Source organism: Streptopelia decaocto (assembly GCF_964273445.1).
Source record: "Streptopelia decaocto genome assembly, chromosome: 3".
In the NCBI taxonomy this organism is placed as follows: domain Eukaryota; kingdom Metazoa; phylum Chordata; class Aves; order Columbiformes; family Columbidae; genus Streptopelia; species Streptopelia decaocto.
The window spans coordinates 120,747,657-120,771,881 of NC_138656.1; the positions used below are offsets into that span (position 1 = coordinate 120,747,657).

General features: G+C 67.3%; 1 protein-coding gene across 1 annotated transcript in view; it reads right to left on the bottom strand.

Moving 5' to 3' along the window:
* Window positions 1–9,827: 9,827 nt before the first annotated feature.
* Window positions 9,828–24,225, bottom strand: part of DNMT3A (DNA methyltransferase 3 alpha) — a 45,618-nt gene continuing 31,220 nt past the window's right edge. Inside the window, exons 7-23 of the mRNA XM_082047687.1 lie at window positions 17,897–18,109; window positions 17,627–17,785; window positions 17,443–17,550; window positions 16,785–16,941; window positions 16,473–16,622; window positions 16,174–16,218; window positions 15,558–15,637; window positions 15,274–15,386; window positions 13,860–14,043; window positions 13,230–13,314; window positions 12,815–12,960; window positions 12,447–12,537; window positions 12,192–12,340; window positions 12,001–12,086; window positions 11,076–11,145; window positions 10,766–10,884; window positions 9,828–10,666 (exon numbers count right to left, since the gene is read on the bottom strand). Of these exons, the coding sequence (XP_081903813.1) occupies window positions 10,525–10,666; window positions 10,766–10,884; window positions 11,076–11,145; window positions 12,001–12,086; window positions 12,192–12,340; window positions 12,447–12,537; window positions 12,815–12,960; window positions 13,230–13,314; window positions 13,860–14,043; window positions 15,274–15,386; window positions 15,558–15,637; window positions 16,174–16,218; window positions 16,473–16,622; window positions 16,785–16,941; window positions 17,443–17,550; window positions 17,627–17,785; window positions 17,897–18,109 (2,097 nt within the window). The 3' untranslated portion in view covers window positions 9,828–10,524. The remainder of the gene's footprint in view (window positions 10,667–10,765; window positions 10,885–11,075; window positions 11,146–12,000; window positions 12,087–12,191; window positions 12,341–12,446; window positions 12,538–12,814; window positions 12,961–13,229; window positions 13,315–13,859; window positions 14,044–15,273; window positions 15,387–15,557; window positions 15,638–16,173; window positions 16,219–16,472; window positions 16,623–16,784; window positions 16,942–17,442; window positions 17,551–17,626; window positions 17,786–17,896; window positions 18,110–24,225) is intronic.

Consider the following 24,225-nt stretch of genomic DNA (forward strand, 5'->3'; position numbering starts at 1 on the left):
GGATCTGGAGCACGGCAGCGCACGGGGAGGCAGCCCGTGCCGGCTGCCAGCGGTGCCGCATCACCCCCCCGCCGTGTGGCGCGGGCAGGGCCCCCCGGCACAGCCACATCCCAGCCTGGCCTGGCCGCTCCCCACAGCAGCTTGGGGAGGGGGTGACCGTCCCCCCTCCCGCTGTCCCTCCACCGTGCCCGGTGCTGCACAGGTGGGGATGGGACTTGACCCATGGTGGGGTCCCACTCAGCCCGGCCCCTCGGGGCTGTGCAGGCAGGACCGCAGTGCCGGACACAGCCCGGCGGGCAGCTGGATCCCAGAGCTCGGCACAGGCGGGCAAGTGGGCTCAGCGGCCCCGCAGCCCCGGCCCCGCGGGTCTGGTGGGGAGAGGGAGGCTGTCATGGGCACAGAGCGTGGTGGGCAGGCAAGGCGCGGGCTGAGGGGACTGAGCAGCGCTCAGGGACACAGGTGAGGGCGAGCCCCGCGTGGGCTGCACACAATGCACAGACAAGGGCTGGCAGCTCCACACGCTGCCCGCGGCCTTGGCCACCGCGGAGCCGCCCACGCCGCTGCCACCACTCTGCCATCACACCGCCACCGCCCTACCGCACTGTACCCTCCTGTCCCCTCCTCGGGGCCCCAGCCACCCCCAGCATTGTGCCCCCAGGAGTGGGCATCGCTGCCCCCGCCTCCTGCACTGGCAGCCGCCACTCCATTCACCGTGCTGGTCCCCGCGCCCAGCTCAGGCTGCCACCATGGCCCGCCAGTCCCTCCCAGCTCACATCAAGCACCCCCGAGGGCTCTGCCCCTCTGTTCCCCAGCCTGCGCTGCAGCGCCAGCACGGCACAGCCGCTCCTGGGAACACCCGGGCTCTTCCCCGTGCCCTGGCGAGCCGCTGCGGCGCCGTGGCACAGCCGGCACCAGCGGCTGCTTGCTGAGATGGAAGGCAGGAGGTTTCTGCAAGACAACAGGTTCTCCAGGCAGGGCAGAGACACAGCGTCAGCACTGGGGGGGCCACGAGCATCCTTGGGGACCCCGCACCTGATCCCACCACCACAGCCAGCACCCCTGTTCCACAAGCCCCCAGCCCGGCCATCCTTGGGCGCTACTGGCAGCCTGGGAGGTGAGGGGCTGCAGCGGCGCTTCCCGGCATACAAAGCAGCGCGGCCATCTCGGGGGGCTTGCGGCCCCCCCAGCGCCCACCGGCTGCTCGCTGGCCCTGAGCCGCAGGGGCTGGTGGGGCGGGAGCACAGGGACAGCTGTGACCCCGGCAGGACAAAGAGACCCCTGCCTTGTGGGGGCTGCTGGGGGGCACCTGTTGGGGCTGGGGCAGCCGCCGGGCCCAGCCTTTGTGCGGGGCCGGTGGGGCTGCGGCACGGCCGCACACAGAGCTGCATTGTGCGGCGAGGCGAGGCCAAGGGCTGCTCCCGCGCCCGGCCTGCCGCAGCCCCTCTGCCGCCCCCCGCTTTTGTCTGCACCGGTGAGAACCCAGCACGCCCCCCGACCCGCACCCCCCCGCCAGCACCCCTGCGCCATGGCAGAGACCCTCCTTTGTCAGCGGCTGGGCTCCGTCACCATCCCCTCCCAGGCAGGACCAGCCCTACCGGTGACACCAAACCACGACCACCACCTGTCCCCAGCCGGCAGTGGCAGCTGGGTGGGCATCACCTCCCACCTGGGCATCACCTGGAGATGTCTCCTGGGGTCCACGACCACCATGTCCCCCCAGCCCTGCCCTTCCCCGGCTCCATTACAGACACAGCTAGGCCAGGAGCCACTGACCCGCTCCGGTGCTGCATGAGGGGCCTGGGCTGCCCAGCCCCGCTGCCGGGGTCCCACCCACCGTCCCCCAAGCCGGGATGACCACCGGTGCTGGGGTGACCGAGCCACCACCCTCAGAGGACAAGGGACACCCGGGCTGCCCCACGGCGATGGAGGGACCATGATCCACGGCTGAAGGCCAGGGATGCTCCAGCAGAGCTGGATGCCCATCCTGAGCCCAGAATGCTGCGGGTGCGTGAACAGCCGGTCCTCGTCCCCGCGGGCACCTTGGCACAGCACGCTCCACGGCACACCGCGCACCACGGCACAGCCACACCCGAGCGAGCGCGGGACACGCTGCCGCAGCACGGGGTGCCGGCTGCCCGGTGGGACCCCCCGCCTAGTCGCAGGGTCCTCCTTGCGCCCCAGGCACTGAACCCAGGATGGGTGGCGGGTGCAGCACGGCCAGCACTGCGGCACCGAACCGGGGCCCTGCCAGCCCTCGCGGTCGGGGGGCTGCGGGGGGTCCCCGGGCAGAGACCGGAGCTGTTGGGGGGGTCCCCGGGCTGCCCGGCCCGGCGCGGGGTGCTGGGCAGGGCGCAGCCCCGGGCAAGGTGCGGGGGCGGCGTGGCCAGGGGCGGCCCGGAGCGGGGGGGCGGCGGGGCCCCGGTGCCCGGCTCGGGGGGGCGCGGCTGGGTCCAGGCCCCGCCAGCCCCGGGGCGGCCCTGCAGACAAAGCCCCGGTGCCGCCCAGCACAAAGGATGCTCCGAGCCGGGGCGGGGCCGCCCGGGAGCCCCCGCGGAACAATGAGCCGGGCCCGCCGGGACCCCCGCCCGCCCCCCCCGCGCACCGGCCGCCCCGGGGTGGCCGCTCCTCCGCGCACCTGCTGCTCCGCGCCCGGTCCCGACACGGCGCCGACGGGGGCACCGGGCCCGCTCGCGCGGGGTGGACCCGTCGCCACACCCCGCCGAAGAGAGCCCCTCGCGCTGCCGCGACACAACCGCCCTGTCGCGACAGGTGACTGGCCGTACGTGGGCGGGGGTCACACGCACCCTCCCTGCCCCGCGATGCGCCCCGTCTGTGCGTGTGTATGGGGCAGAGCTCCCCCCGCCTGCCAGGACACCCTCGCCTGCCGCGATACACGCACCTGTCGCAATCGTCTCGCCCGTCGCGATACAGCCGCGACAAACCAAGACCCGCCGGTGCGGGACCGTGCGATAACAGCCCAGCCCAGCCCAGCCCAGCCCAGCCCGTCCCCGCCGGTACCTCCCGCTGCGCTCCCGCTCCGGCTGCGCCCGCCGCGCTCCCGTCCGCGATCGCCTCTCACCCAAACCTGCGCGGCGGGGGCGGGGCCTGACCGCGGCCTCCGCCAATCTCCGCCCGCTCTCCCCGACGGGGGCGGTGCCAGGCCCCCAGCAGGGTGGGCTGCGCGCGGCCTGACTGACAGGCGGAGGGGCGGGGCCGGCGCCCAGGGCCCCGCCCAGCGGCGCCACCTGCCCGAGTGGTTGCCATGGTGACCGGACCCGGCACAAAGGCGAGCGGGGGCGGCCCCGAGTAACCCCGACCCCTGTGACCCCCTCGTGACCCCCGCATGGGCCCCCCCATGGGCCCCCCAGCACCTCCCCATGGGGCCCCCAAGCCCCCTCGGGCCCCACTATGGACTCCCCCTCCATGGCCCCCCTCAACAGCCCCGTTTTCCCCGGGTTACCATCCCATGACACCCCCCATGGCACCCCCACAGCACATCGCTCCCCCATGGCCACCCATGGCATCCTCATAAGGGCCTCTCAGCAGCACCCAGTAACACCCAGTACAGCCCAGTAACACCCAGTACAGCCCACTAACACCCAGCACTGCCCAGCAGTGCCCAGTAACACCCAGTAACACCCAGCGCCCAGTACAGCCCAGTAACACCCAGTAACACCTAGAGCCCAGTACAGCCCAGTAACACTCAGCACTGCCCAGCAGTGCCCAGTAACACCCAGAAACACCCAGCGCCCAGTACAGCCCAGTAACACCCAGAGGCCAGTACAGCCCAGCAGTGCCCAGTAACACCCAGTGGTCAGTACAACCAATAGCGCCCCACTCAGCCCAGCAGCACCCCATAACACCCAGTAGCGCCCAGTAACACCCAGTAATGCCCAGTAGTGTCCCAGACCATTCCGCAACCCCGGTTACACCCCACAGCCCCGACGCAGCCCGTCTCAGCCGCCCAGGCTCCCAGCCGGTGGGGATGGGACACTGGAGAACACGGTGGCACTGTCCCCCCAGCCCGTCCCATCCCCTGCACACAGCCTGGGGCTGGTGGCACCAGGCACCCCCCGTGCAGAACATGGCACTTGGTGTCCAGCGATGCATGGGGTGGGGATGTGGGGCGGGGTTAGGGGTGCTGCTGCTCCATCCCCATCCCATCCCCATTGCATCCCATCCCATCCCATAGCATCCCTTCCCCATCCCCATCCCATCCCCATCCCTTCCCCATCCCATCCCCATCCCTTCCCCATCCCATCCCCATCCCTTCCCCATCCCATCCTCATCCCATCCCCATCCCTTCCCCATTCCCATTCCCATCCCATCCCATCCCATCCCATCCCCATCCCCATTCCCATTCCCATCCCATCCCCATCCCCATCCCCATCCCTTCCCCATCCCATCCCCACCCCATCCCATCCCCATCCCATCCCATCCCCACCCCAGCTGTGCTGTCCCACCCTCAGGGACACCCTGGCTCCCCTCACCCTTTCCTCCTCCAGCTGAACCAGCCCCAGCGCCCAGCTCAGGGTGCTCAGAGCCCCGTCCAGCCTGGCCTGGGATGTCTCCAGGGATGGTTCAGCCACCACCTCTCTGGCCAACCTGGGCCAGGCTCTCACCACCCTCAGCACAAACAATTTCTGCATCATGTCCGGCCTGAATCTCCCTCCTTTAGTTCAAAACCATCACGCTTGTCCTATCACAACAGGCCCTGCTCAAAAGTCTGTCCCCATCTTTCTTCTCAGCCCCTTTTAAGCACTGAAAGGTGCACTCAGGTGTCCCCGGAGCTTCTCTCCTCCAGCTGAACCCCCCAGCTCTCTCACCTGTCCCCAGCAGAGCTGTTCCAGCCTCGGGTCATTGCTGGGGCTGCTCTGGCCCCTCTCCAGCAGCTCCGTGTGTGTCCTGTGCTGTCCCCAGAGCTGGACCAGCACTGCAGGGGGGTCTCACCTGTTGGGGTCTCACCAGGACCTTGGCAGCCCCTGGGTGCAGCCCCGGGGGGATTGGGGTGTCTCAGAAGAGCCCCAGTTTGGTTCTCCTCCATTTCAGGCAGTTTTCCTTCTCCAGCCCCATCTCCAGGCAGTTGTCACCTGTCCCTGCCCACCCCAGGCACCCTCACCCCCCCAGCCCCTCTCCTGGGCTCCATCCCACGAGGGGTCCCCTGGGTCACATCCAGACCCCATCAGCCCGGGGTCTGGCATAGGGACTGGGGGGCTCCAGGAGTCTCAGCCCTCACCCAGTGCTGCCTGGCTGGAGGGGAAACTGAGGCAGGAGCTGCACAGGGCATTTGGGGGGGGGAAGAAATGGGGCAGAACCGTGGGGTCCCACTTTGTTGGGGGCTCTGCACCCCCACACCCCAGTACTGGCTGCACGAGCAAAGCCCCCGTGCCCCAAACTGGGAACTGAGCTCAGCCAGCAGCCACCCCACAGCTGGGACTGGGACCCCAGTGTCCACTGGGACCCCACTGGGACCCCAGCATCACCAGCATCGCCAGCATCCCTCCCCCTGCCAGAGCCCCACCGCCGGCTGGGACCCCATTGAGACCCCACTGGGACCCCAGTGTCCACTGGGACCCCATTGAGACCCCAGTGGGACCCCATTGAGACCCCAGCATCGCCAGCATCCCTCCCCCTGCCAGACCCCCACCGCTTGCTGGGACCCCATTGAGACCCCAGTGGGACCCCATTGAGACCCCAGTGTCCACTGGGACCCCACTGGGACCCCAGCATCACCAGCATCCCTCCCCCTGCCAGAGCCCCACTGCTTGCTGGGACCCCATTGAGACCCCACTGGGACCCCAGTGTCCACTGGGACCCCATTGAGACCCCAGCATTGCCAGCATCCCTCCCCCTGCCAGAGCCCCACCGCCGGCTGGGACCCCATTGAGACCCCACTGGGACCCCACTGAGACCCCAGCATCGCCAGCATCCCTCCCCCTGCCAGAGCCCCACTGCTTGCTGGGACCCCATTGAGACTCCAGCACCTGCGTTGGGACCCCTCTGCCCACCAGACCCCACCACCCCTTGGCACCCCATCATCACCGGGACCCCTCACACTGCTGGGAACCCCCCATCACCAGGCCCCCGGCACCCACCGGGTCCCCGCGTCCCCCAGCCCGGGTGGAGCGGCCACAGAGCACAGAACCACGGCAGCTTTTTTTCCTCTTTTTTTTTCTTTTTTCCTTTTTTTTTTGCACAAAAACAGTACATTTATTCAAGTGTTCTCCAGCACAAGTACATTAGAAAGGAGCTCGTCTGTATTATATTCTTCTGGGCACCAAAGAAAAATAAAAAGGAGGATGGGATGGAAGCGGAACGGACAGACTTTCTACATCTGCTGCACGCATTGACCTTTAATTAGTTCAGAACAGCTATGTCACGAGCAATACTTACACAGATACGACAGAGTGCCGGGCAAGCCCGCGGGCCAGAACCATACGGTGAAATGCACAGTATTCAGCGGCAATAAATAGAGAAGCGACCCTAAAAAAACAAACCAACAGAAAAACGAAAGGAACGAACCGAGAGAAAAGTAGAAAATCAAGAGGGAGGTTTGGGGGGCAGCCGGGGGCGCGGGGCCGGGCGGCGGGGCCGGCGCTGCCGGGATGTGGGGGGCGCGGGCTGAGCCAAATCAAGGAGGGGAGGGACCGAACTCTACGCGCTTATTCCTCGGGATGAGTACATGATTCCCCACAAATAGTTAAGCGTCAGCTACTTCAATGTCTAGGCTAAAACACATGAAATCTCTCGTTTAGTTTTCAAGTACAAAGTTAAAATGCCTTTTTTGTGGTTTTTTTATGTTTTTTTTTTTCCTTTTTTTTTTTTAATAATAATATATAAGAGTAAAATAATAGTGCTCTTTGAAACTCCACTACAAGAAAACAAAACAAACAGTCATTGTCCAGACAGCAGACTTAATTTAACAATATATATTTTTAATAAAATGTTTTAGCACCGTGTTTGTCACCCACTCCCTCGGCGGATCTAAGGAATTCAGGCTGGGTTTGTTTCGGCTTTACCGTTTCGTGTAGGGCTGTGCAACAAAACTCGTCTGGTTTAAGAAAAGATGTGAGTCGGGTACGTTAAAAACTGAACTCTTTCCCCACGGTCCCCACCGGCGCCGGCGGCCGCCGCGGAGCTGCCAACGCGGCCCCGGCACCGCCGAGCCGAGCCCGGCGCCTTCCAGTTGTGCCGGGACAGGAACCAGCGTCGCGCCGGCACCGGCTCCGGCGCCGCTCCGGCCGTCCCGACCGCGGGTGCAGGAGCCGCCAAGGACGTGCCGACGTCGCACCGTGCGGCGCCCGGCTTGCCAAAAGTGCCGCGGGGCCGAGAGGGGCCCAGGGAAGCGCTGCGGGGCTGTGCCGGGCCGGCACGGTGCGGCGGGGCCGAGCGGGACCTGCAGACGCCGCGGCGGGACCGCGCCGGGCAGGGGGTGCAGCCGGTGCTGCGGGGCCGTGCGGGACCCGCAGCCGGGGCTGCGCCAGGGTCGCTGCCGCGGTGCGCGGCGCTTGCAAACGGTGCTGCGGGACCGCGCAGCACCAGCACCCAGCGCCGCGGGACCGCGGAGCGTTTGCACCTGGCTTTGCAGGGCCACGCGGGACCTGCAAACGCCGCTGCAGGGCTGCTCAGGACCTGCAAACGCCGCTGCAGGACCGCGCAGGATTTGCACCCAGCGCCGCAGCGCCATTAGCGACCTGCAAACGCCGCTGCAGGTCCATGCGGGATCTGCAACTGCTGCTGCAGGGCTGCTCAGGACCTGCAAACGCCCCTGCAGGGCCACTCAGGATTTGCACCCAGTGCTGCAGGGCTGCGCATCACTTGCACCTGGCACTGCAGGGCCATGCAGCGCTTGCAAACGGTGCTGCAGGATTGTGCAGCACTAGCACCCAGCGCTGCAGGGCCATGTGGCATCTATACCATGCAGGACCAGCACCCAGCACCACAGAGCCACGCAAGACTCGCCCCTGGTGCTGCAGCACCACGCAGCCAGCGCTGCCGGGCTGCGCCGGACTTGCACAGGCAGCACTTGCAGCTGGAGCTGCAGGGCCATGCAGGACCTGCAGATCGGGCTGTAGGGCCATGCAGGACTTGCATGCAATGCTGCAGGCCCTGCTAACAGGGGCCACGCGGTGCCTGCACCTGGCACTGTGAGCCATGCAGGACCCGCAGACCGCGCCGCAGGGCCCTGCAGAACACACAGCCGGTGCCGCGGGGCTGGGCCGGACCCGCACCGGCACTGCAGGACCCGCACCGGCACTGCAGGACCTGCATCCATCACTGCAGGACCCGCACCCGTCACTGCAGGACCGCTTAACTACTTACAGCCGGTGCTGTGGCCACGCAGGACCTGCCGACAGCGCGGCAGAGCTGTGCCAGGCCCACACCTGGCGCTGCCACAGCCGCCCTGTGCCAGACTCACCCCGGTGCCGTGGGGCAGCGCAGCATCTGGCCCCGGGACAAACCGGAGCCCAGGGGCACGGCCCAGCACCGTGTTCCGCCTCGCCTGCCTGACCGCGGCAGAGCCGGGCCCCGCGGTGCCGCCACCGCACAGCCCGGCTCCCCGCACCGCACACACCGACAGAGGGGCCCCCGGTAGCACCAGGCGCGGTGGGGAGGTGGGGGGCCCTGGGGCCGCCCCCCGCTCCCCCTCGCCGCCATCAGTCCCAGCACCTCTCAGCACCGCGGGGCCGCCGCACGGCTCGCTGCCAAATAGCCAGCACCCCGCACCGAGCGGCCGGCGGCCCCGCAGCCCCGGCACCTTTCACAGTTAGAGAAGAGACGGCGAGGGGGCAGGATCCGCCCGGCCCCCTGCGCCGTAGCACCAGTCCCTGGCCCCACCGGAGCCGCTCCGGCACCGCGCAACGCGCCGCGCCGAGCCAGACCCACCGGCCTCCGGTGGCACCATGGCTGCCGGACAAGTAGCACCATCCACAGCAACGCCAGCACCTGCCTGCACGCACCACGGCTCCCTCCGCACCACCAATGCCATCGCGGCTCCCGGCCCCTGTGGCCGTGGCTGCCGGCCCTCAGCACCAACACCAACACCGCTGCCTCCGCGGCACCCCGGCCTCCACCGCGCTCCTCACGGGCACCCAGCACCCAGCAAGGGGGTTTGGGGCCACCCCCAGCACAGGGCACCGACAGGACACACATCGCTCCAAACCCACGCTCAGGCACAGGAGCGATGCCACGAGCCCCCGGCACACGAGACAACACCACGGGCGGCACCGCGGTCCCACCCGGGCTCACCGGGCATCGCCCTCCCGCCGATGTAGCACCAGGGCCTGGGGACCCGCAGCCGTCCCCGTCCCACGCCAGCAGCGCCCAGCCGCGCTCCGGCACCGCTCCGTCCCGCGGCACCGCCACGGCTTTTGGCAAGAGCCCGATTCACAGCACCCGCGCCCCGCGCCGCCCCGGCAGGAGCACCCGCCGCCGGGTCGGGGGGGACACGACCAGCACCGGCCCGGCCGGGGACGCCGCGTACGCAGAAGAGCACCAGTACGCTTGTGCGCGGCGCGGGCGGGCGGCGGCGCGGGCAGGGCGGCGCCGCCGAGGGAGGCGCTTCCTTTTAGGACAGAAAAAGGTTATTGCATGACTCGGGATGGAGACGCTTCCGCCCGGCCGCCGCCCGGCCCCGCGCGCTCGGAAAGGCCCGGCACGTAAGGCAACGTGGAAGCTGATGTCTGACTCACCCCGCTGTTTAAAAGCACCATTATGAAGTCAGGTTGTACAGTAGTAACAGTACCTTTTATATATATATATATCTATATCTCATATCTATCATATATATATAAACTGTAAACAAGAGGTAACAGCGGCTTCTAGAATTTGCTTTCTTCAAGGTTTCCCGTGTGGTAGGCACCCAAAATACTGTAGAAAAGGTGTGTGTTGTGGTGTGTGTGTTCTCGGCTTCCCTGCCAGTCGGGTTGGCTCCAGGTCACCAGTGCCGGTGCTGGTGGAGCAGAGCGAGGCTCAGTTGCTGGGTGCACCGGGCCGGGCGCCGGAGCGAGCGGGTTCCCTCGGGTTCCCCTTGGCCGCGGCCGTCCCGGCTGGGCTTTGCCGCTGCTGGTTCCCTTCCCTCCTCCGAGAGCGGAGCTGGCGGCTCGGCTCGGCTCGCCCGCTGCTCCGAGAAGCAGAAACCAAACCAACAGAAAAACCCAGCCAGAAAAGAGCGGAAAATTAAAAGGTTACCCCCCAAAATAAAGGTTTTGGTTGTTTGTTTTGCTTTTTTCTTTTTTTTTTTCTTTCTTTCTTTCTTTTTTGTTGTTGTCGTTGTTGTTTTCGTTGGTGGTTTTTTTTTGTTGTTTTTGTTTTTAAACAGGCTAAAAGCTGAACATTGGGAATTCAGGAGAGGACACCGAACCCTTTCGCTCGGGGAGACGTGTGCCGGGTTCCCGTTGGGCCGCGAAATCCCGTGTCTCTTCTGGGTGCTGACTCTTCTCTCATTCCGTGTTGTCACTTCTCTTGGCGTGGATGGTTTTGTTTCTGACTCGCTCCGTGTCACCAGTTCCTGTCCCGTCTCTCTTAAACGCAGGCGAAGTATTCCTTCAGGGGAGCGAAGAGGTGGCGGATCACCGGCACGCTCCAGGATCTGCCGAGCAGTCTCTGCCGGGCCAGGCGGCTCATGTTGGACACGTCCGTGTAATGCACCGGGAAGCCGAAGACCCTGCGGGGACACGGGGAGGGGACGGGCAGCGGGTCAGGGGTGGCGGCGCGGGGGACGCGGCGCTGCGGGCCCCCCCGGCGCGCGGCGAGCCCCCGGTACCTCTCCATCTCCGTGCACCACAGGATGTCCTCCTTCTCGTTCATGAAGACGGGGAAGTGCTGGTCCTTGCCCTGCTTGATGGAGTTGGAGCGGGTGGTGATAGTTCGCACTTTGCTGAACTGCAAGAGGCAACGGCTCGTCACGCCGGGGGAACGGAGCCCCACGGGTGCCGGGACAGGCGGGACCCCCATCCCGGGATGCCAGTGCCACCGTGTCCCCTCTGCACCCTCCCGAGAGCAGTCCCTTGCAGCCCATGGGGTGTGGGACCCCGTGTCCCCCCCGCCGCCCCCGTCCGCGCGCCAGGGCTGACCTTGGCTATCCGGCCGTGCTCCAGGCACTCCTGCAGCTCCAGCTTGTCGTTGACTGTGGACGCGAGTGGCCTGTGGGACACACACAGGGTCGGCATGGGGTGGTGGTCCCACGTCCCCACCCACCCGGGCACAGGGCAGCTCTCCAGATGGGGTTTGGGGGGCAATGGGTGGCCAAGGCTGTTCTGAGGGGCTGGGGCAGGAGCGGCTGATCCCCATTGGAACCTGCGTGTGGCCACGTGCCACCATTGTCCCCACGAGGGAGCGCAGCTCCACGACACCCCCAGCACAAGGGAGCCAGAACAGGATCAGCCCCCTCTGTAGGGGTCACCACTCGTGTTTTTGGGGTGTGCTGTCACCCAGAGCCACTTGTGACCCCCCGCTCTCACCCAGTAATGCCTGGGGCAGAGGACATGGGGAGGACCCTGGAGTCCGGCTCAGTCTAGAGCCCCCGGCAGCACCGTCCCCACCACCCCATCCTGGGAGGGGTTAGAAGGGGGTGGTCAGTAGGTCAGAGAGGTTCTCCTGCCCCTCTGCTCTGCCCTGGGGAGACCACACCTGGAATCTTGTGTCCAGTTGTGGCCCCTCAGTTCCAGCAGGACAGGGAACTGCTGGAGAGAGTCCAGCGCAGCCACCAAGATGCTGCAGGGAGTGGAGCATCTCCCGTGGGAGGAAAGGCTGAGGGAGCTGGGGCTCTGGAGCTGGACAAGAGGACACTGAGGGGGGACTCATTCCTGGGGATCAATATGGAAAGGGGGAGTGTCAGGAGGATGGAGCCAGGCTCTTCTGGTGACAACCAGTGACAGGACAAGGGGCAATGGGTGCAAACTGGAACACAGGAGGTTCCACTGAAAGAGGAGAAGCAGCTTGTTGGGGGTGAGGGTGGCAGAGCCTGGAACTGTGTGATTCTGTGGGATTCTCACCAACCTGTTCATCCCGGGAAGGTTCCCCCAGAAGTACCGGGCCCTGTGCGCCGCAGACACCTCTTTGGCATCGATCATGACGGGGTTGGACTGCGAGAAGGGAGAGAGGCTGGTCAGCGGGGCCGGGCAGCCCTGCATGGGGACAGGACCCGCGGGGTCCCCGTGGCCGGGGGGCAGCGAGCCCCCCGCACTCACCTCCAGGAAGCGCGAGATGTCCCTCTTGTCGCTCACCCCCATGGCCACCACGTTCTCAAAGAGCCAGAAGAAGGGTCGGTCGTCGCCCTCCTTGGGCCGGGCTTCGTGCAGCAGGCGGTAGAACTCGAAGAAGAGACGCCCGGTGCCCTCTGCGCAGGAGAGAGCGAGAGGGGCCGGTGTTGGCGGCGCGGGGCCGGTGGCGGCAGCGGGGACCGGTGGTGGGGGCCAGCACCAGCCCCGCGGGGAGACACTTACCATAGAGCCCCTTCCTGGCCGGGTTGACGATGGAGAGGTCGTTGCAGGGGCTGCCCCCAATCACCAGGTCGAAGGGGCCCCACTCCTGTATCTGCAAGAGGGACAGAGCCGGTGAGCCGGGCACCAGTGCCGGATGCTGCCGCCTGCCTGGGGACAGCGCGCCTGCTGTTGGGGACACTGGGTGCGTACAGGGGGGTGGACGGCAGCCGAGCCCCCGGCGGGATGGCCAGGCTGTGCTGGCAAAGGCAGCGCGTGGGGAGATGCAGGACAAGGACAAGGGACCAGCCCCATCCTGGGGACGCAGGACTGAGCACGGGGACGCTGTGGGGAGGGGGGAGGCGTAGGGGGGCCCGGCCGGCAGCACGTACGTGTTTCTGGGTGACATTTCGGACGTCCCCGACGTACATGATCTTGCCCTGGTGCCTCACCATGCCGACGGTGATGGAGTCCTCGCACACCTCGGAGGCGATGTACCGGTCCACCTGGATGCCCAGGTCCTTCAGCACCAGCAGGCCTGCGGGGAGCGGCGCTGGGTGACGACGGGCCCCCCCACATCGCCACCAGCCCCACGCCATCCCCCTCCCTGGCCCCCACTAGCGTGGCCCCCCAGGCCTGCGGAGACGTGGGGGCTGCTCAGCCTGCCCTGACACCCGATGGGTGTGGGACCCTCTGCCCCGAGGCTGCGCGGTTGTGGGGTGTGGGCGGGCTGCTCACCCCACGCTGCTCCCAAACGCCCCAATGAGGGTCCCTGTGGGGGCTGCGGGGCTGGGGACCCCCACCCACCTGTGGCGATGCCGTCAAAGAGCGAGAGCACCCGGATCGGCTTCCTCTTCTCGGCCGGCACCGGTGGGTACACCTTCGGTGGGTCCTGCGGCCACAGCGGAGTCAGGCAGGAGGGGACACGGGGCAGGGGGGACGTGGGGCAGCAGGGACGGGGGACATGGGGCTATGTCAAGGGGGACACAGGGCTGTGGGGAGGGAAAGGCTGAGGGAGCTGGGGCTCTGGAGCTGGACAAGAGGAGACTGAGGGGGGACTCGTTCATGGGGATCAAGATAGAAAGGGGGATGGAGCCAGGCTCTTCTGGTGACAACCAGGGACAGGACAAGGGGCAATGGGTGCAAACTGGAACACAGGAGGTTCCACTGGAAGAGGAGAAGAAACTTGTTTGGGGTGAGGGCGGCAGAGCCTGGCCCAGGCTGCCCAGGGAGGTTGTGGAGTCTCCTTCTGTGCAGACATTCCAACCCCCTGGACACCTTCCTGTGGAACCTCAGCTGGGTGTTCCTGCTCCATGGGGGGATTGCACTGGATGAGCTTTCCAGGGCCCTTCAACCCTGGCACTCTGGGACTCTGTGACATGGGACACGGGGCTGTGGGGAGGGGCCACATGGGGGTCCCGCCGCAGGGACACTCACGAACTCCTGGTCGTGGTTGTTGGCGAAGAACATCTGGAGGCGCGAGGGCCAGTCCTCCCGCCGGCGCAGGAGCCCGTAGACGCCCTTGTGGCCGCACATGTAGCAGTTCCAGGGATCCTCCTTGATGGCCGCCTGCGCCGCCCCCGGCCCCACCAGCAGGTCCACGCACTCCACGCAGAAGCACCTGGTGGCACCGGGAGCCGGGCTCAGCCGCGGCGCAGGGGCGCTGGAGAAGGGTGTCCCCGGCACGGCCCTGCTGGCTCAGCCGCTCACCGTGCCCCCGGGACCCGCACACCCACACCAGGACCTGCCACCTGCCCAAACCTCTGCCAGACCCACACAATGACCCACATCTGGGACCTGCAGCATCACCAAAACCTCCCCAGCCCCACGGCAGGACCAGGGCATCACCGAAACCCCCACACCAGAACTGCGGCACCACCAAAACCTCCCAGCCCTTGACAAGACTGGGGCACCACCAAAGCCTCCCCAATCCCATGCCAAGACTGGGGCATCACCGACACATCTCAGTCCCAAACACCAGCACTGGCATCCCAAAATTCCCATGCCAGGACTGGGGCACCACCGAAACCCCCCCAGCCCCATGTGGGACTGGAGAATCACCAAAACCTTCCCCACCCCTGGCCTGGGCTGTGGCATGCCCAAAACCGCCCAGCCTCATGCCAGGACATTGCCAAAATTTCCCCCAGCCCCACGTTGGGAATGGGGCATCACCAAAATGCCACATGGGGATTGTGGCACCACAACCACCTCCCACACTTGCACTGTGGCATCACCACAATGTCCCAGTCCCACACCAGGACTGGTGTCACTGAAACCCCATGTCAGGAGCGGGGTGTCACCAAAACCCCCACACCGGAACTGTGGTGCCACCAAAACCCCCAGCCCCACACCAGCACCGGGGCATCACCAAAACCTCCGCAGCCCCACGCCAGCACCGGGGCATCACCAAACACTCCCCAGCCCCGCACCAGGACATCACCAAAACCTCCGCAGGCCCACACCAGGACCAGGACATCACCAAAACCTCCGCAGCCCCACGCCAGCACCGGGGCATCACCAAAACCTCCACAGCCCCACGCCAGCACCGGGGCATCACCAAAACCTCCGTAGCCCCACGCCAGCACCGGGGCATCACCGAACACTCCCCAGCCCCGCACCAGGACATCACCAAAACCTCCGCAGGCCCACACCAGCACTGGGGCATCACCAAAACCTCCGCAGCCCCACACCAGCACTGGGGCATCACCGAACACTCCCCAGCCCCACACCAGCACGGGGGCACCACCAAACCCTCCCCAGCCCCACACCAGCACGGGGGCACCACCAAACCCTCCCCAGCCCCACACCAGCACGGGGGCACCACCAAACCCTCCCCAGCCCCAGGCCCGACCTGCAGCAGTTGTTGTTGCCGCACATGAGCACCTCGCGGCCGCCGCAGCAGATGGTGCAGTAGGACTGGTAGCCGTCGTCGTCGTACTGGTACGCGCACTCCAAGAAGCAGTTCTGTGGCAGAGCCAAGGCGTGAGTACGGCACAGCCGGGCCTGCCACCCGGGCCACTGGGACGCCGCTGCGGGGCTGCCGGGGTGGCTCCCGGCAGAGGGACGCCCCCGCGACGAGGCGTTTCGGGGGCACCGGCCGTGCCCGCCTGGCACGCGGGCTGTGCCGTGCCGTACCTTGCAGTTTTGGCACATTCCTCCGATGAACAGAGGGTGCTCCAGGGTGACGTTGAGGCTCCCGCAGGAGATGCAGATGTCTGGAGCAGGAGGGGACACGTTCTGTTACCCCCGGGCTCTGCCACCCCCAGCACCCCACAGCGGGACGGGTGAGCCCGGCGCTCGGGAGCAGCCTGAGCCACTTCCTGCCGCCCCGGCTAACGCCCACCCCGGGGCTGGGTGACACCGGCTGCACCCCCCGAGCCCCAGCCTGCCAGGACAGCCACTGTGCTGTGACAGGGACCAACCCTGGGGACAGCGGGGCTCCCGTCACCTCCCCAGCCCCAGCACTGCTCCGCTCCATGCCCAGGCTCAGCCCCAGCCTGTGACAGTGACACCAGTGTCCCAGGGGTCTGTCACCATGGGGTGCAGCCCCCCCTATCACGGCTGCTGCAGGATAGGACAAACCTGTCCTCTGCCCCCTTGGGACCCCTCTGAGCCCCCTCTCTGCCTCCTGGCTCTGCAGCCACAATTGGACCAGACCAGGAGAGACCCCCCCACCCCAGCCCTGTCCTGGGGGCAGGATGTGTCCCAGCCCCACCCGGGGGGGACAGGACGTGTCCAGCCCTGTGCTCACCTTCAATGTTCCTGCATTTCTGCCGGACCTCGTACACGAGTCGCTCTGGGGAAGGACAACGGTGTCAGGGTGGGGGGGTCCCACCCAGCCAGGTCCCGTCTGCGCAGCCCCCGCAGGGGAGTGAAGGGAGGGGACCCCGCAGGGAAGGTCCCCAATAGAAAAGGGCACCTGGCCCAGAGCAGCTTTCACCCCATGGCCCCCGGGTGAGCGTGACCCCCCAGCACCAGGACCAAGCTTGGCCAAGCAAACCCCGTGAAGGGGGGTGGGCGTGGGGGCAGCCCCGGCCCCCCGGGCGGTACCTCGGGTGCGCTCGTCGATGATCTCCTTGACCTTGGGCTTCTCTGTTGTGCTTTTCCTGGGTTTTTTGGCAGGTGGGGGTGGCGCGTAGGCAGCTGCTTCCGGCTCGACCCACATCTCCGTGTAAACTTCTTTGTAGGGGTTGCGCTCCTCTGCAAGGGAGAGCGGGGGACCGTCAGCAGGGTCCCCTCAGCCCCCCAGGACCTGCCAGCCCCATGGCGTTTGCTCAAGCTCGTGCCACCCTGGTGATGCCAGAGCCAGTGGTCCCAGGGGACACTTGCTGAGGCCACCGAGCGGGTCCCCACCCCCCTCACCTTCAGGGGGCTCCAGGCCCTTGGGGCCGGAGGGCTGGAAGCCGCCCAGCGCCCACTCGATCATCTGCTTGTTCTGGATCTCCACCACCTTGGAGGTGTCGGTCTCGTCGTTCTCGGGACACGCTGGGAAGATCTTCCCTGCTCGGCTGCTCGCCACCTGCGCAGGGGTCACAGCACAGCGTCACCCACCCCTGCCCAGGGGTCCCCAGCCCCAGATCCCCCCATCGCCCCATGAGGAGCTCCCAATAGCTCCCAGCACTGCCCAGAGCCAGGACCGGCTCAGCGTCGCCCAGCAGGGACTTCAGCAACTCCCCAGAGACCCCAGCGTCCTTCCAGACACCCCGGGCTGGGACAAGGGACCCCCAGAATCTCCTCAGGGAGTCCCCTGCATCTCCCCCGCTTTTTCAGAGACAGCCCATGTCCCCTGGGAGGCCACTGGGCGCAGGAGGCAGGGCCCAGCCTGCTCCCACACACCTGCCCAGGGCACCGGTGTCCCCAAAACCTCCTGCAGTCATGGGGACAGTGCCACCCTGCAGCCGGTGTGACCCAGTGCCACCCTGCAGCCAGTGTGACCCAGTGCCACCCTGCAGCCGGTGTGACCCGGTGCCACCCTGCAGCCGGTGTGACCCGGTGCCACCCCGCCGTCACCGGCGCTCACCTGCAGCACCTCGTAGATGGCTTTGCGATACATGGGCTGCTTGTTGTAGGTGGCCTGGTGGAAGGCGCTGGCGAAGGAGCTGAGCGGCAGGAGCTTCTCCACACAGACCTGGGGGACGGGGACGTGAGCCCAGGGGATGCCTGGGGACAGACGGACTTCCCCAAGCCCCACGGGTGTCACTTACCACGGAGAACTTGCCGTCCCCGAACCACATCACCCAGCGGGTGCCCTCGGCCGCACGGCTCCGGCCCGTCATCCACCAGGAGACGATGCGCCCGGGCCACCAGGAGAAGCCGCGCAGCTTGCCCCACACCAGCTCGCCAATGCCAAAGCCTCGGCCATCCTGCGCCGGGACAGGGACAGGGGACGTCAGAGCCCGGCGGGGACGAGGTGCCCATGTCCCCAGGGGCGGCAGCCCCGCAAACCCCCCTTCCCCGGCCGGCCCTGCCCTCACCTCGTACTCGGGCTCGTCGTCGGCCGACTTGGAGGTGCTCTTGTCCACGGCGTCGGCCACCACTGGCTCAGGCGTGGTGGCCACGTTGGGCGAGGCGGGGTCGGTGGGCTGCTGCGAGGCGGGGGGACTGGCCTCCTCCTCCTTCTGGGGCTCTGCCCGCGGCGTCTCCTCCACCACGTTCATCACGGCGATCACCTTCGCCTTCTTCTCCGCCTGGGGAGGGAGAGGGGGTGCTCAGAGCAAGGTGGGGGTGTCGAGGTGCAGGACAGCCCCCCAGCACCTGCCCCGGGGACCAGCCCGGGGTGCAGCTCCATCCCCAGAGGGGCCGCCAAGAGCCTGTGCCGGGGCACAGCGGCAGGACCCCCAGCGCCCCCCGCCCGTGTCACCCTCTCCGAGCCACCCGGTGCCCCTGGGACACCCCAGGCTGGGCACCCGCTGTCCCCGGGCCGCTGTGCTGAGCTGCACTGGCCGGGCCGGGCCCAGAGGCTGAGCCCAGCCTGAGCAGGGACCGGCCTTGCCCCGGGGCGGGGAAGTGCCAGGCTCCGCCGGACCGGGCCAAGCCGAGCTGTGCCGAGCCGGTCCGGGCTGAGCCGAGCCGAGCCGCCCTCCCCGCGGTGGCCACCTACCCATGCGGGCTGGGCGCCGCGGCGGGCCGGGCCAAGCCGAGCCGAACTGAGCTGAGCCGAGCCAAGCCAGGCCGAGCGGAGCCAGACTAAGCCGAGCCGAGCCGGACTGAGCCGAGCCAAGCCAGGCCGAGCGGAGCCCGACTAAGCCGAGCCGCACTGAGCCGAGCCCGACTAAGCCGAGTCGGGCCGCACTGAGCCGAGCCCGCCTGAGCCGGGCCGGGCCGAGCCGAGCCGGACCGGGCCGCGGGCAGGGCCGGCGGGTCTTTGTCTGGGATCCCGGGTCACATGGTGCCTCCCGGCCCGGCTGGTTGGCTGCGGCGGGAGGGGCCGCGCGGCGCCGAGGGGACAAGCCCGGCCCGGCCCCCCCGCCCGCGCCTCGGCCCGGCTCGGCTCCGCTCGGCTCCGCTCGGGTCGAGTCGGCTCCGCTCGGCAGCTCCGCTCGGGTCGAGTCGGCTCCGCTCGGCAGCTCGGCTCGGGTCGGCAAGCCGGGTCGGCAACTCGGCTCCGATCGGCAATTCGGCTCGACCCGGCTCTCTCACCGTGTCCCGGTCCTGCTCGGCTCGGCTCGGCTCCGGTGTCTCCCCGCGGTCCGGTCTCGTGCAGCCCAGCTCGGCTCCGACCCGGTGCCTCCCCAGGCCGTGCCCCGGGGCCGGGCGGCAGCAGCGGCCCGGGGGGGTCCCGCTCACCCGGGTACTCACCGGCCCAGCGGCAGCGATCGCGTCCGGGCCGGGCTGGGGCCGCCTCCCTGCCGCGGGGCCGCTCAGCGCCGCCTTTTGTCCCGGGGCCGCGGCCCCCCCGGCCCCTTTGTGCAGCGGAGCGGGGGGACAGGGCGGGGGCGGGGGCGCCCCGGGGGCCGCGCCCGGCACGGCAGGAATCCGCCCGGGGGCTCCCCCGCCCCGCGCCGGGCTGCGCTGGCCCGGAGCGCCCCAGTGGCAACCAGGTGGGGACTGGCTGGCTGGCCCCGGCCCCGCGGCACCAGCGCGGCCCATGGCACACACCAGCACGGGGCTGCTTTGGGTCACATCACCCAGCTCAGCCCATTGGCACAGACCAGTATGGCACCGATCTTGAGACCACATCACTTAGTTCAGCCCACTGTTACACGCCAGCATGGCACTGGTCTGGGAGCACGTCACCCAGTTCAGCCCATCAGCACACGCCAGCACGGGACACTGGTTTGGGGCCACATCACCCAGTTCATCACATTGGCACAGACCAGCATGACACTGATCTTGAGATCACATCACCCAGCTCAGCCCATTGGCACAGACACATGGCACTGGTTTGGGACCTCATCACCCAGTTCAGCCCAGACCACACAGCACTGGTTTGGGACCTCATCACCCAGGTCAGCCCAGACCACACGGCACTGGTTTGGGACCACAGCACCCAGTTCAGCCCAGACCACACGGCACTGGTTTGGGACCTCATCACCCAGGTCAGCCCAGGCCACATGGCACTGGTTTGGGACCACAGCACCCAGTTCAGCCCAGACCACACGGCACTGGTTTGGGACCTCATCACCCAGGTCAGCCCAGACCATACGGCACTGGTTTGGGACCACAGCACCCAGTTCAGCCCAGACCACACGGCACTGGTTTGGGACCACAGCACCCAGTTCAGCCCAGACCACACGGAACTGGTTTGGGACCACAGCACCCAGTTCAGCCCAGACCACACGGCACTGGTTTGGGACCTCATCACCCAGGTCAGCCCAGACCACACGGCACTGGTTTGGGACCACAGCACCCAGTTCAGCCCAGACCACACGGCACTGGTTTGGGACCTCATCACCCAGGTCAGCCCAGACCACACGGCACTGGTTTGGGACCACAGCACCCAGTTCAGCCCAGACCACACGGCACTGGTTTGGGACCACAGCACCCAGTTCAGCCCAGACCACACGGAACTGGTTTGGGACCTCATCACCCAGGTCAGCCCAGACCACACGGCACTGGTTTGGGACCTCACCACCCAGGTCAGCCCCTCTGCACACACCAATACCAGTACTGGACTGGCTGGACCCAACCATCCCAGTTCATGGCTGTCTCCAGGCTGCACCCCCAGCCCAGGGGCTGTCCCCCAGCAGCGAGATGTCCCCAAAGAGCCCCCTGTCCCAACACGCGAGACCGATGCACCCCAAACCCCAATGCACCCCAAATCCTGCTCCCCCGAGTCCCCCGGCACAGCCCTGAACGCTCAGACACCCCCGCAGCCAGAGTACGTGTCCCCCGGCAGCCAGACGCCCCAAGGGACGTCCCCGGTGGCAGGACTGCCTGTGCCGTGCCTGTCCTGGCAGCCAGGCCGAACCAGGCAGTGCTGGCTGTGGCTGTGCCGGTGCCCTGAGGATGGTGGCGAGGATGAGGTGGCCACAGCCTGTCACCCACAGGCTCCACCGTGTCCCCTCTCTCTCCCCAGCACTGGCAGCAGCAGCAGGGTCCTGTGGGACCCCCAGGCAGGGCTGCGGGTGCTGGTATGAGCCCTTCGGCGGTGCCCAGGGTGCCAGGCCGAGCGCGGCATGGCTGTGACGGGTGCCAGCGTCACCCTCCTGCCATGGCTGTGGGGAGTGAGTCTGTCACGGACACCCAGCAGAGCGAGGGGCCCACGCAGGAGCCACAGCTGCGAGGGGACATGTGGGGTGCCCGGCACCCCGGGACAGAGCTGCCAGCCGCAGGGCGGGGGGTCCCTGGGACCCCAGGCCGGCGCTGTCCTGCAGAGCCGTGGCACCGGGACCCCTTTGTGTTGCAGAGTGCGAGGACAAAGGGACAGATGGTGTCACCCCCGGGCGTGGGAGCTGGGAGGGCTGGGGGGGTGGCAGCAGAGCCCTCCTGCCCTGTGACCCCCACCCGGCCCGTGGGGCAGCACTTTGGCCAAACCACCTTGGGACCCCAAACACCCCCCAGCCAGAGGAGGGGGTGGTCACAGCGTGGGGTGCGCCCGGGACCCCCTGGTGAGGGGCGCCAGGCACTGCGGGCCATGGCGGGAGCGGGGGCGCCCGCTGGAGCTGTGGGAAGAGCCAGGAGGGACCCGAGGGGTCTGTGGGCGAGGGGGGGACGGGGCAGATGGGGGACAAAGCCCCAGCACAGGCCTGGGCCCCCGGGGGGGACAAAGCTGCCGATTCCCGCGGGGGTGGCTCCTGCTTTGTCCCCGGGGAGGGGGCGGAAATCTCCCATTGACGGTCGTTAAAGCGCGATAAGGGGACGTGCAGGGATTGGGACATGGTGACAATCAGCCAACGCTCCTGCCCCCAGGCCACAGGCAGCTCTGCCAGCGCCGCCCCTGCTCCCGTCCCAGTCCTGCCCTGCCGCTGCTCTGTCTCCATCCCCATCCCCTCTTCTGTCCGTGTCCCTGCTCCACCCCCATCTCCATCCCCTGTCTCTGCCCCATCTCATCTCCACCCGCATTTCAATCCCCATTTCCATCTCCATCTATCTGAATCTCCATGTCCATCCCACCTGTCCCCCTCCCCGACTCATCCCCACCCCATCCCTATCACAGAATCATTTTGGTTGGAAAAGCCCCTCAAGATCATGGAGTCCAACCATTCCCCAGCCCTGTCCCTGCCCCATGTCCTGAGAACCTCACGTCCGTCTGTCCAGCCCTCCAGGGATGGTGACTCCAGCACTGCCCTGGGCAGCCTGTTCCAATGCCCCTTTGGGGCAGAAATTGTTCCTAATATCCCATCCATCCCACCCAGCGGGCAGCAGCAAGTGCCCTCGGGGCTGCGGCGGGTGAGGAAAAGGAGGGAAGGCCAGGGGGCTTGGGGCCCATTTGTCCCTGTGAGCTGTGCCATGGGGGGCCCTTCCCAGGGAGGGTTTCAGTCCCTGAGCCTTTGGGGACCCTGGCACCCCAAAGGAGCCAACCCCTCCATGGCACAGCCACTACCGCCCCCGGCACGGCGGGAGGGCAGGGACACGGAGCCACACGGGCTGCGGGTGGCACGTCCCATCCCCGGGGACCGTGTCGCTGACACCAGCACCAAGTGACAAGTGGCGCTGGGCACGCGCTGTCAGCCGGGATCGCAGGAAAAAGGCTGATCTGGCCAGAAAACGACTCCGGCTTTCTCGCCGTAATGAAAAGAAAACACTTGCTCTTATTAGAAAAACATTGGAATGCTGCGCGCTGGTCCAGCATTGTTTGAGAGTGAGGCTCCTCAGAAGAAATATCTTCATTTTTTAAGCATTTTTTCCCAATTATTTTTGGCTGACGGGCGATTCTGGCTGACCTGAAGCTGCATTTGTTTTGGCAAGCGAACCGTGTATTGGAAAATTGTTACTCGGCGGCTGCAACCAGCAACCTCCCCGGCTGTGCCAGCTGCGGTTTGCTCCGTGCGCTCGGCGCGGTGCGGCACGGCCGGCAGCTGCCTGGCGCACGGTGCGGGCAGCACCACCAGCCCACGGCCGGAGCCCACGGCACAGGGTCCCATCTGTGGCACCGCCGGCAGCAGCTGCAGGGCCTGCGGGCAGCCAGAGCACGGCTGCACCGGGACCTGCACCGCGACCTGCAAACGTCTGCATTGCTGGTGCCCCCCACACCAGGCAGCGGCAGCAAGCCCCAACCACGACCCCACGTTTGGCAATCCACAGCCCACCCATGCCTTGGGGTGCCCACCCTGGCTGGGGTACCCCAGGACACCCCCCGGCTCTGCCCTGCCAGAGCCTCTGCCCGTGGGCAGCAGCCACACACAGACCCTGGGGGTATGGCAGTGACCCCCGTGTCACCAGCTGCCACCCCCCTGTGCCTGTGCTGGCCACCGCGGGAGGAGCTGAGCCACGAGATCCCCCGGCACAGTCACCCCAGCCACGCCAGTCCTGTGCCTCATGGCATCGCGGCTGTCCCAGCCATGCCCTGTGCCCTATAGGGACACCGTGACCGTCCCAGCCATGCCCTGTGCCCCATGGGGACACTGTGGCCATGCCCTGTGCCCTATGGGGACACCGTGACCGTCCCAGCCATGCCCTGTGCCCCATGGGGACACTGTGGCCATGCCCTGTGCCCTATGGGGACGTGGCTGTCCCAGCTATGCCCTGTGACCCATGGGGACACTGTGGCCATACCCTGTGCCCCATGGGGATACCGTGGCCATCCCAGCCATGCCCTGTGCCCCATGGGGACACTGTAGCCATACCCTGTGCCCTATAGGGACACCATGGCTGTCCCAGCCATGCCCTGTGCCCTATGGGGACACCGTGACCGTCCCAGCCATGCCCTGTGCCCCATGGGGACACTGTGGCCATGCCCTGTGCCCTATGGGGACACCGTGGCCGTCCCAGCCATGCCCTGTGCCCCATGGGGACACTGTGTCCACCCCAGCCGTGCCCTGTGCCCCATGGGGACACTGTGTCCACCCCAGCCGTGCCCTGCCGGACGCCCTGGCCGTGCCAGCCTCGCCCTGTCCCCATGCGGTGCCATCGTGCCGGAACTCGCGGCGCAGGGCTATAAATAGCACCAGGGCGGCAGTGGCATGAGGAGACCCGTTGCCATGGAGACGTGCTGCCGGGGGGGCCGGCGCAGAGAACGGGGTCGTGGGGTGGTGGGGATGGGAGCCCCCCCGAGCCCCTGCCCCACGGCACCCCCCGAGCGGCCACTGGCACCACGGTCTGCACCAGGCCCCCCCAGCTCCTGCCGCAACCCTCCGCTGCGCCGCCGCGGCTGCGTCACGGCGCACGCTGGTTCCCTGGGAAACCAGCAGGAACGGCACAT